A 12,199-nucleotide genomic window follows, 5' to 3' on the forward strand; every position below is an offset into this window, starting at 1 on the left:
ACGGCCCGCGCAGCGAGCTCGCCCCGCCGGGCGCCGCTTCCCTCAGAGGCGCCCCCGGCGGGCGAGAGGAAACGCGGGGCCCCCCGGCGCTGGTGCCGGGACCAGGGCTGCGGCAGCCCCCCCGGCCCCAAGGGGTTTCCAGCGTTTGGACTCAGCGAAGGCCAGGGCTGGAAGGGACCTCAGGAGCCATCCAGTCCCGCCCCCGGCTCACAGCGGCGCCAACATCAACGCTGCCCCCCCCCCCCCCCCCCCCGCCTGTTGGGTACCCGCGTCCTCCTCCCAGCCAGGGCTTTGTCAAAAACCCTAAAAGCCTCCAAGGATGGAGAGTCCGCCACCTCCCCAGGGATCCCATTCCAGCGCTTCACCCCCCGCCCCGTGAAATCGTGTTTCCGAATATCCAGCCTAGACCTCCCCCCTGCAACTTGAGACCATTGCTCCTTGTTCTGTCATCTGCCACCCCTGGGAACAGCCCAGCTCCATCCTCTCTGGAGCCCCCCTTCGGGTAGCTGAGGGCTGCTATCAAATCCCCACCCCCCGCACTCTTCTCTTCTGCAGACTAGACAAGCCCAGTTCCCTCAGCCTCTCCTTGTAATTCCTGTGCCCCAGCCGCCTCATGATTTTCATTGCCCTCCGCTGGACTCTCTCCATATATCAGGCTGGAGTCCTGTTATAAAGAAACACGCTTTTGCAAGCACATAATACTATGGTGATCAGTAATGATTAGAAAGTAATGGTTTAATGAGGGAGAAGAAGTAACAGGTAAAAGAATGAGATGAAATGTAATTAAGGGGAGCTTGTAATAGCTAATCAGACTAGCATAGCATGGCAGGGTAGGGGTGAAAAGCACATTGCTTGGCTCATTTAAAACTTGCCTCCATACAGCACTAGAAAATGTAGGAGTTGAATAGAGATCAGGTGAGATTTTTCTTATCCTCAGATGGTTACCAGTATGTTGCTATGTTGCCAAATAAGAGTGGAGAGTATGTAAACAAATTTCCACAACCTTTCCTGACAGAAGTGAAGAAGCCCATTAGCTGGTATTATACAGAACAGAGAGCATTTGTGCATTAGTCCCAGAGTAGATGAACTAGATCTTCTCCTGGCAATAGAGGAAGGTAAAATGTCTTTCCTAGATTTATCAAGAGATTTTGGTAACTTGAGTCCACAACATTTTGTTGATTTGCCTTCAGAATTTCACAAGTGGGCGGCTTTAGGTAGATTCTTTCCTTCCTTTTTGGAGATCTTAGAGAAGGTGATGGGTACTTGCCACTATGCTTTACCTAGGAAACTCCTGGTGGTCCGTAAAGCTGCAGCTTTTCATTGCTCCTGTTCAATATGCATGTATGACCATTAGGAACATAGTAAGAGTATCTACAGCACCTTCTATGTTGGTTGAGTATCAAGCTCAGTGAAAATCTTGAATATGGAAATTTCTATGCTTTCCCACTGCCTAAGAGAGGTAGAGAAGTCCATATAACAAACTAGGTACAGTTGAAGTGATGCTAATATGAGAAGAAGCCTATGCTGACAAACTGGAGAGTTCAGAAAAGAACTACAATGATTAGAAGTCTGAAAAACCTGCCTTCAGTGAAACTGTTAAAGTAAATAGATTTTCTTTAAAGACAAGATTAAGAAGTGACTTGACCGTGGTCTACAAGTACCTGCTCAGGGAGAAGAATTTGATAGGGGTTTTTAAAGCTAGGAGACAAAAGAATAAGGGCCAATAGCTTGAAGCTGAAGCTAGACAAATTTAGGCTACAAATGAGAGGCAGATTTGTAATGGTTACGGTAATTAGCCATTGGAACAACTTACAAAGGGATGTGGTATATTATCCATCACTTGAAGTCTTTAAATTATGATTGCTTGTCTTTCTAAAAGATGTGTTTCTAGCTCAACTAGAAGTTATGGGTTTGATGCAGGAGTTGGTGAAATTCTCTCACCTGTGTTATGCAGGTCAAGATAGTCATAATGGTCCCTTCCAGGCTTAAAAAATCTGTGAAGCATTTAAATAAATGGATGGGGTGAAAGTGCAATTTATCAAGTGTGGATGTGGACCTATGTTGATGCAATTCAGAGCTCATGAGGACAGAAGGGTGTTTTGAAGCTCTGAAGGAAACCCCACCACAAGCCAGGTAAGATCCAAAGAATGCCCTTAGCTCAGGCAGCACTTATGTGTCTGACAGACTATAAAGCCTTGCAGTTTTCACACATACTCTTGGCAACACTTCAAATGCCCCAAGGGGCTGCTAGACCCAGGAGATGTGGGGGAAATATCCAGGACTATGATACTAAAACTAAATTAAGCTAAACACCTCAAACTAAGAAAGTCATCCTAAAACCTAGATTTTTTTTTTATAGAAAACCATTCAAGACCAGCTAGCTGGCCCTGAACTACTGAAGGATATCATCCTTTATTAGTATGGTCAATGAGGTTCGTGGCTCCAACCATCACGGCTGGTAACTGGGTTTGAGCTACAGTCATATACATCCCATATGTGGAATCAGAGAAAGGCAGTTCTCAAAGAATTAGAGCATTCTTACAATGATCAATAACTACTAAGTCTTCTATAATCAATCAAAATTAGCATGTTCTTTTTATAAGAAGAATATTTAGCATCAGGGAAGAATTAAAAGTTCCAAATAAAGAGATGCATTCATCTAAAAGCATTTATTTAAACAAATACACTCTTTGTACTGTACAGATGTATGATGTCAAAGCTTTAATACATTTGAAAAACTGGAAGTCAATGGAAATGCTGACAGCTTGTAGCTTTATACAGTATTTACATTCTAGTAGTTACAGTAGTGAGTAGGAAGGTTTAAGGAATTGTCTGGTTTTGGGCTTTGGTGGTGCCATAATCCCCAGTTTCCTACTGGTTCCTGGCATGACTGTAGCACCATAAGATGTTGAATTGTATCTTGATGATGTCTGGGCTTTGGCGTTAGAAGAGACCTTTTTGTTGTTGATATAACCCCTACAAATGTAGAGAAAAAAGGATGATTTAGCATATCAACATGATAACCAATACCATAAACCTGTATATTACATTTTATCTAAGAGAGTCAAATATATGACCCATGTGCCAAATCCACCGGCATGATGTGGCTTGCATAAACACGTTCATATTCTCCAGAATCTAATCTTTCATTTAAAAACAAAAGTAAATTTCTAACGCTCATGGGTGCAGAAGTAACCTTTTAAAGGTGAACCAAGTGTAATATAGGCTATGATGTCTGCGGACAGCCTGAAACAGTCATGCAAAAGGGTGAAGTCCCTTTTCCTCTATTAATCTGATTAGTGGAACAACTTTAAATGACACCTTAGTGACAACTTTAAATACTGAAATCACTGATCATTTTAGAGGATAGAAAGGTAGGGAAGTTCACTGGATTGGAAATTGGGAGTTCCTGCAGAGGAGGAAATCCAGAAAAGATAGAGAGAAGGAGAGGGCAGAAACAGCAGTGGGATTAAAGGAGATCTTATTTTCTCTCAATAAAGGCATTGAATAAATAACTGAACATAATCAGTACATACAGGCCATTGTCTTTTCTTGCGCTCTGAAAACCACCTACTGACATCAGTGGGTGTTCCACTGCATTGTGAGTATATAGTCCTGATTGTATAGCCAGGCTCAAGAACTATAATTAATTATACAATTTGGCCCTGTCCTCCAAATGAGTTTGATTCCCCTGATCTAGGAAAGCTACCAAAGCAATTTACAGACCTTATAGGAATTACATACAAAGCTTGTTAAAAGAATGTTGTTTAAAATGCAAAGTCAAGCACTCAGACGTTAAGAAATGCCAGATCTATGGTTGCCTGTACAATAAAGTCTGCACTCCTGCATGTCCATCCTGTACACTGAATGGGCAGGAATCCTGAGGAAAAACTGCATATGATCATAGACTAGAACCTAGACTGTTCCATAATGCATATGCACAAGGGGGCAGAATTAATGTTATAGATAACCATAAATCTGGAATCTCCTAACTTTCACGTGCTTGACCTTTAGTGTAATTTTCTGTATGTTTTTCTAACTGTATTTTAAAAGAAAAAATAAATTTACTAGCGTAACTAACCACCATTCCTCTTCTCCTCCCCTCTCCCCACCCCCCGATCCATCATTATCAGGGTTTGTACCATGAACCTACAGCACAGGCTGCTACCACTTGAGCTCCAGGGCTAACTTAACTGGCAGCAGGAGGCTGTCATCCCAGAGGGAGGATGGACTTCTGGGTCCATGAAGAATGGAGTTAAATCCAGCCTAGCCTTCTGTTCATCTCCAGGACTTGGCATTCCTGCTTCATATGGTGAATCCGGGGGATGGTGCAACTGGAGCCAGGTACTTATGTGGAAGGGATGGGGAAGAACCCAGCCTGGTTTCTGCCTCATGCAGGTGCACCCAGAGGGGGCTATGGATCTGTTAGGGCCATCTGCTGGGTCCAAGGATCCCAACTCAGTCCCCTTCCCCCACAAATTACAGCTGTTCTGTGGCAACCCCAGGTATAGTATCTGCTAATGATGATTTGGTGGTGGTGTGAGATGAGCACTTTGGAATGTTATTGTGTTCAGTTATTTTCTCATGATGAGCTATGTAAACAGGAGAAGGGAAATGGCAATTTTTAGTAATTTATATGTCAGCAAAAAGTTGAATGGGATTGCAGGGAACAAAGAAAAGGCACTTCCCTAGCTCAAGCCAAATATCAAAGGCTGCTGCAAACAATGAAGGTCTGAGTGTGTCTCAGAAAAAAGGTCAGAAGAATCCTTTATAATAGAAAGTGCTATACGATCAGTTCCCTCCATAACTATTTCACCCACCATTTACTATTCCCCTTCTGTGGTGGGATGCCACAATGTTTTGTGCCTGGAACACTACACAGTAGTTTTTAGGAGGGTAAGTGTGAATAACATCTCCAAATGAACCAGAAGGTAACCTTTGCTCTTCCCACGTAAATTTCATTATTTTCTGATCTGGACCTAGCATGTTCGTTCATGCAGATGTGCTAGTGCTACGTAAAAAACACCTCTGGCTGCTGGCATAGGTAATCTTTGTGAATAGTGGGAAATCATTTATTTTGCCAATTCAAGAATAAAAATAGAATAAAAATATGTTACCTAAGAGCATGGAGAAGATGGGAATCTTTGCAGACACTGCACAATTAAGGTAAAAGCTTTTGGGGGGAGCAATTGATATGAACTTTATGGTATGAGTAGAAAAGATCCATTTTGAAGATGGATCTCTGAATGCCTTAATGAGGCCAGACAATTTTTCTGTGCTTTCCAGCTTCCTTCTAATTTTCTAAAATGAGTATTACCTACATTTAGTTTCCAGTGTCTTTAGACTTAAGTAACTGTTATGTATTAACATTATCCAGGGTTTTTTCCCCTGTGATTCTCATCTAGAAGAGGAAACTTATTGGGTAAAAACAACATGTTTGCACTAATCTTGTTTATATCAAATGCAGTTTGTCTCTCATGACTCATTTTAACTTCAGACCTTCTCTGTCAAATGTTTTAAATACTGCTGTTATGGAATAAATTCATTTAACCCAGAAAGTTAAGCAGCAAACCACCATACAGTTTAAGCCCCAACTTCTGGGGGAAATGTCCTCTGTATTTCAAAATCCTCCTTGCTGTTGCAAGAAATAAATGAATGCTTAAATAGCCATTGTGTACGTAGGACCTACAAGGTTGCTTGTTCGGGTGGTATATATGTATCCATAGTGAACAAATGGAGCACAAATTAAGAAACACAATTTAATGCTACCAATACCAATAGTATACAGATAAGGAAGTGAAGCAGAGCTATATTGTTGGGTGCTCTATGTGAGAAGCTGTGGGCAAAAGAAGGGGGAGGAAGATAAAATGTTTACAAAAGGAAAAACCAGAAAGACAAAACTAATTCTCAAGCTTCCAAAATCATTTTTTTAGCACTAATTCCAAGTGAGTAAGCAAAAAATAAACAAAAGATTCCTGACAGCATCTCTTTAAATTTTGCTCGATCTGTTGCCTTGCCTGCAAAAGTTTCAAAAACAGTGGAAAGGTATGCCAATAAAATTGTGGCTTGCTTTAAGTTAATATCAGAATTAAAAACTGCTGCAAAGCATGCAACTTTGATAGGAGCTTTTGGGAAATACAGATGTCACCAATTACAGTGACAAAGGAAAACAAGAACATTTGCCCCACCAGCACATCTGCAGTTGTGTACTGTATTGAAAACCACAAAACTAATGTTTAGTAATGAACCTAAATTTCAGGGCTCTGGCAGGCTGCTTAGCATTTAAAAGATATATTTACTGGAGATTCCAGATGGAAAAATAACTGGGGAACGTCTGTCCCACTTCCATTTTTAGGAGACAGAAGGAGATTTCAAAGGGAAGGCACAGAATCAAGCTTAGAATATTTTTTTCATTATCTGAAAACAGTTGTGAGTGTGATGTAAGATTTTTTCAATCCCTGGATCCCTCAGTTTACTGTAATTCTATGGAATGGATACAAGTCTTCCAGGACCTTAACTTGATTAAAATGAGATTGGTGGAGTGAAATCCTTAACATATTGTCATGCATAAGATCAGTCTCTTGCTTCAAACCCATTTCCCACTGCTACATGGGGTGCATTTCTCCTGACACTGCTACCCTCCTGGATGCCTGGAGAGCAAGGAAGAGATCATCTGCTCTGCACTCCATATTCTAGCCTTGTGTGAAATCAGAGAGAGACAACCACCTCTCAGATCCAGGGATTCCACAGGAGTCATGTGTGCTTCTGAAGTATCACCATTGTACAATAATGACTTTATAAAGAGGTTATAAATACTTCCAAATCCATGTTTTTCATGCGGCTGGGCTAATGCCTCTCTTCCCCTTCACCGTTTTCCTACTGACTATATTCTTCAACATTAAATTAAAGCAACCTTAATCCAACACTCTAGTGGGTATTTTTATCATGCTATTTTGGTTAAATCCGTGTTACAAGTATTAACAAACTACATACCCCTTGGAACGAGACTGCTGGCTACCACCATAACCTGTTTTTTTCTTCTTGGATTCTCTGAAGAATGGTGGTCTTTTCCTCTTCTTTCCTTTGTTTGTGCTGTTGCAAAAATAGCTAGAAGTTGTGTGTGTCTCTATCTCCTCACTCTCACGTTTTCCAGCGTCCGTGTCCACAGTGTGGTAAGAGTCAGTGTCTTCTACAAATGGACATTTTGTTAAAACTAATGCAACTGGGACATGGTCTGGGACAACTTCCACAAAATAATTCCTAGAGCAATCTTGATTTAAAAATGGTCAGTGATGGAGAATCCACCAGAACCCTTGATAAATAGTTCCAGTGGCTAATTACCTTCCCTGCTAATAATTTATGCCTTATTTTTGGCCTGAATTTGTCTAGCTTCAACTTTCAACCATTGAATCAGGTTACACTTTTCTCTGCTAGATTTACAGTTGACCAACACAGGAGTCATTGGAGAACTTTAGTCTGATTTGTTCACCCATGCTACAATGCTAGCCCATAACTAGTTGATGTGAATGGGAAAATTACAGTGCACGATACACCTCAAGGCTGAAAATCTCCTCTATGCTCCCAGCCATGAAAGGCGGGCCAACAGATGAGCAATCTTACTCTTCTTCTCTTGTTCTTACCCAGGACATCTGAAGTCCAGTTATCCACCACTGTCTATTTCTTAAGATAGATAGTGAATCTCTCCTCTTCCACCTCCCCTCCCACCTCTTAGTTAAGGATGCTTCCGTGCTCTGAAAAGCCACAATTTTTAAAAATGAAAGTTTGAACACAGGCCATAAAGCTGTATTTTAACATGGACCCCTTATTTATGTAACTTCATACAGAGAAAAGGCTTTTAAATAAAAAGCACACCCATTTGGATGCAAGGCATACTATACCTGGCAGTGTCCATTCAGAGTACTTTTGCATGACTTGAATTATTTCTGCACCATACTTTTCCAGTTTGTCTTCTGTAACACCATCAATCTGAAGCAAAACCTCTGAGTCAGAAGACAAGGTTTCTGTATGCAGATGTAAAGAAATTTTGATTAGATAAAATTTATATCAGACAAAACAGATTTTGCACACTTTAAAAAAAAACAACAAAAAAAACCAAAGGAACATTTGTAGATTTAAAATTCAGGTAAAGTGTAGACAGGATTGAATCAGACAACTAGATGTATTTTTGGAATTTTGTTGGAAGATGGGCAATATGTTGCTCATCAGTAGGATGTCAGAACTACCAACTCCCATTCATATACTAAACAAGGAACAAACAATCAGAGAAAATCTTAAATACTCTTTCAAGAGCTCCATTATAGAGCTTAATACGCAGTAGACAAATAGCACTTAATCATGCCCATCAGAGCACAGTTTAGGAACGGGGGTTTAAAGAAATCAGGGCAGAATAGCGCACATGCCTCTCTTCCAGCAGATCGCCTCCCAGTTAGTTAGCATGTACACTACTATCAGCAGCAAGCTGAAGGATAGAAGTCAATCAGTGTGCTTTCAAACTGTCACAAAGCGTGCCCGCCACCACCAAGTGTAAGCCCACCCTGGGATGAATCCTGCCCTGAACCAGAAATCCTGCCCTGGACCTTTTCTCTGTATGCCCCCATAGGAGTTTTGGTCATGAGGATAAACATTACCTGCTATTCTCTTGAGTGTAGCAGTGTTAAAAATATTGAAGTAATGGACAGCAAAAACTTTTCCAAGAGTTTTGCAAACATCTGTAAGTTCCACAAGACATTTCTTAACCATCTCTTCCCGTTGTGACATTTTTGTCACTGAAGCCCTTTGCTTTCGAATACTGCTGGCATTCTCAGTTTCATAAAACTCCACCTGTTGAAATGAGTGATTAATTTATATGAGAGAAATTCCAGAGCTGCTGAACAGCAGATATCTGGCCTTTAACCAGTAAAAACAGGTATTAAAACTGAAAAAAAAAATGTTTTTAATAACATTTGTTATTGACTTAAGGTAACTGTTTACCCAACAAGAAGAACAACTCTATACAAGATCCTTTTTATGTGTATGGGGTTTTTCACCAGGAATCCCAAAGCCACGTGGTTAGTAGGCACAATCCTTTTTAAAAGAATTGTGGGACTGAGTTCACAAAAAACAGGAAAAAAACAAAAAACCACACAGCAAGTTTGGGTGGGGGCTGATGGAGCTGGTGGGACTATTGTTGCGGGCTGGCTGCTTAGAGTGGCTTCTCTCTTTTACCTCTACGTACACAGGACTGCTCTGAAAGGGGAGTTACCGGTGCACTGGCTATGCAGCCTCTTGTAGTGCAGCTTTCCTTGGAGCTTAACACTGGCTGGTGAAGAGGGCTGAGGAGCTGCAGATGGACTGGGGTTAGGAGAGAAAGGAGCAAGGCAGAAACAGCCTCAAGGAAAGGAGAGAGTTGCTTTTTTCCTCCACTTAACTAGCTCCTTTTGAGTCCTAGGGATCACAGGATTTTGCCAGTTTTGTTTCTCCCCTTGTGGGGTGTAACCCAGTTGATGCCCCCTTATGAACCACTTTTTGAGTCATGCCCTACCACTTGAGAAGTGCTTGGTTAGAGCATTGGACTGGAAACCAGACCTACCGCATACTATTTCCTACAGGTGACAAGTAATTTCTGTACCTCAAAAAGAAAAGGAGGACTTGTGGCACCTTAGAGACTAACCAATTTATTTGAGCATAAGCTTTCATGAGCTACAGCTCACTTCATCTGATGCATTCCGTGGAAAGTGCAGAAGATCTTTTTATACACACAAAGCATGAAAAAAATACCTCCCCCCACCCCACTCTCCTGCTGGTAATAGCTTCCATCATCTACAAGCAGGTTATACTAGTACTCTTGACAACTCACCAGAGTTTTGTAAAGTTTAACTAATGGTTGCAAAGCACCCTGAAATTATTGAATATATGAGATTATAGAAATATAGTTATTTTTGTTTTTAAACTATCCTGGCACTCAATGTAAATTCAAAGCATGTTCTTAAAGCAGAGAAGAACAACAGTTTCATTTTAATTTAAGAAGGAAACACCAATGTAGAATTAAAGAAAAAGTAAATTTGTTACACACCTGTAGATATCCATCTAGGACAGCCTGCGCTTTCTCTCCTACCGTTACATATGCTACTGCTTGCTCGGCAGCAGTGATATACAATTCTTCCTCAAGAATCTTATCCAGTACTAGCTTTCTAAACAGCCTTTCCGCATTATGTCGTGAGTAAGCAGCTCCCTTCCCAAATATACCGGACTGAATCCTAGCACTTTTCGTACCTGTTTAGTAAGAACAAACAGAATTGGTCTAATAACCAAGCCAGTAAGTTACACAACTGTAGAAGGCTATGGAGCCATTTTGCACAGCCCATTCACAAAAACCTGAACAAGTGGCAGAAGCTTGAAGACTTACAATAATTATCATTTTATCTACACTATATAGTCCAGTTAAGGCTAGGGTTTTTATTTATTCTAGAGCACATGCCATATGGATTACTCTCAGAAAGGAACCCTATTGGTAGATATCTTGTTTCTAGCTTCTGCCCGTGCTTTATGGGCCCTCTGGCATACAGCCTACACCAAATTTGAGCGGTAGAACAGAACTTACCCAAGAAAATGTCAATCATCATGTTCAACGTATACCTTCCAGAACTTGCATTTCTTCTCCCCATTTGTCCACAATGCTCTTGAACAAATCTTATAATACTTTTCACTTCATTCGTCACATTTCTTGATTTGTAATCCTATCACAATAGATTTGATTAGAAAGATTTGTTTCCATTGTAACTAATACCATTTGCTACTGACAACTTTGTTTCTCACTGCTGGGCTTTTTCAATCATAAATTAATTCTGATCCACATACAGATTAGTTATTGCCTATTTACATTGATATGCCATTGCCATTGGGAATTTTAGGTTAGTAAATAATCCTTTGAAAATGTAAAAGGATCAATAAAGTAAAAGAACATAGATATTGCAAAGCAATTTTATTGTTGTACAAAATTGATACAGTATTCCAGAAGACTGGAAAAGGGCAAATATAGTTCCAATCTATAAAAAGGGGAATAAGGACAACCCAGGGAATTACAGACCAGTCATCTTAACTTCAGTACCCAGAAAGATAATGGAGCAAATAATTAAGCAATCGATTTGCAAACACCTGGAAGATAATAAGGTGATAAGTAACAGTCAGCATGGATTTGCCCAGAACAAATCATGGCAAACCAACCTAATAGCGTTCTTTGACAGGGCAATAAGCTTTGTGGATAGGGGGGAAGTGGTAGATGTGGTATATCTTGACTTTAGTAAGGCTTCTGATACTGTCTTGCACGACCTTCTCATAAACAAACTAGGAAAATATAACCTAAATGGAGCTACCGTAAAATGGGTGCATAACGGGCTGGAAAACCGTTCCCAGTGACTAGTTATTGGTGGTTTGCAGTCAAGCTGGAAGGGCATATCAAGTGGGGTCCCACAGGGATTAGTTGAGTCCAGTTCTGTTCAGTATCTTCATTGATTATTTAGATGGATGGCATAGAGAGTACACATATAAAGTTTGCAGACAATACCAAGCTGGTACGTGCAAGTGCTTTGGAGGATAAGATGAGAATTCAAAATGATCTGGACAAACTGTAGAAATGGTGTAAAATAAATAGGATGAAATTCAGAAAGGACAAATGCAAGGTACAATCAGTTGCACACACACAAAATGGGAAATGATTGCCGAGGAAGGAGTACTGCAGAAAGGTATCTGGGGGTCATAGTGGATCACAAGCTAAAGATGAGTCAATAGTGTAATGCTGTTGCAAAAAAAAACAACCAAACATAATTCTGGGATGTATTAGCAGGAGTGCTGTAAACAAGACATGAAAAATAATTCTTCCACTCTACTCCACGCAGATTAGGCCTCAACTGAAGTATTGTGTCCAGTTCTGGGGGCCACATTTCAGGAAAGATGTGGACAAATTGGAGAAAGTCCAGAGAAGAGCAACAAAAATGATTAAAGGTCTAGAAAACATGACCTATGAGGGAAGATTGAAAAAATTGGGTTTGGTTAGTCTGGAAAAGAAGACTGCAAGGGGACATGATAACAGCTTTCAAGTACATAAAAGAGGAGGAGGGAGAAAAATTGTTCTCCTTAACCTCTGAGGATAAGACAAGAAGCAATGGGCTTAAATTGCAGCAGGGACAGTTTAGGTTGGACT

At 40.7% G+C, this 12,199-nt stretch overlaps 1 protein-coding gene and 1 long non-coding RNA gene across 5 annotated transcripts in view; one reads left to right on the forward strand and one right to left on the reverse strand.

Annotated features, from left to right (window-relative positions):
* Positions 1-246: 246 nt before the first annotated feature.
* Positions 247-7,007, forward strand: LOC125644421 (uncharacterized). Its single transcript, XR_012670334.1, has 3 exons — positions 247-2,133; positions 4,134-4,344; positions 6,356-7,007. It is a non-coding gene; the product is annotated as an uncharacterized LOC125644421 (long non-coding RNA).
* BLM (BLM RecQ like helicase) overlaps positions 2,651-12,199 on the reverse strand; it is a 35,986-nt gene continuing 26,437 nt past the window's right edge. For all 4 annotated transcript variants that reach the window (XM_048868343.2, XM_075133269.1, XM_075133268.1 and 1 more), the window contains 6 exons: positions 10,601-10,736; positions 10,073-10,272; positions 8,649-8,841; positions 7,899-8,021; positions 6,994-7,189; positions 2,651-2,976 (listed from right to left, as the gene is read on the reverse strand). In XM_048868343.2, coding sequence (XP_048724300.2) covers positions 2,799-2,976; positions 6,994-7,189; positions 7,899-8,021; positions 8,649-8,841; positions 10,073-10,272; positions 10,601-10,736 — 1,026 coding nt within the window. In that variant the 3' untranslated portion in view covers positions 2,651-2,798. The remainder of the gene's footprint in view (positions 2,977-6,993; positions 7,190-7,898; positions 8,022-8,648; positions 8,842-10,072; positions 10,273-10,600; positions 10,737-12,199) is intronic.

The sequence above is a fragment of the Caretta caretta genome, chromosome 10 (genome assembly GCF_965140235.1).
Source record: "Caretta caretta isolate rCarCar2 chromosome 10, rCarCar1.hap1, whole genome shotgun sequence".
Lineage (NCBI taxonomy): Eukaryota > Metazoa > Chordata > Testudines > Cheloniidae > Caretta > Caretta caretta.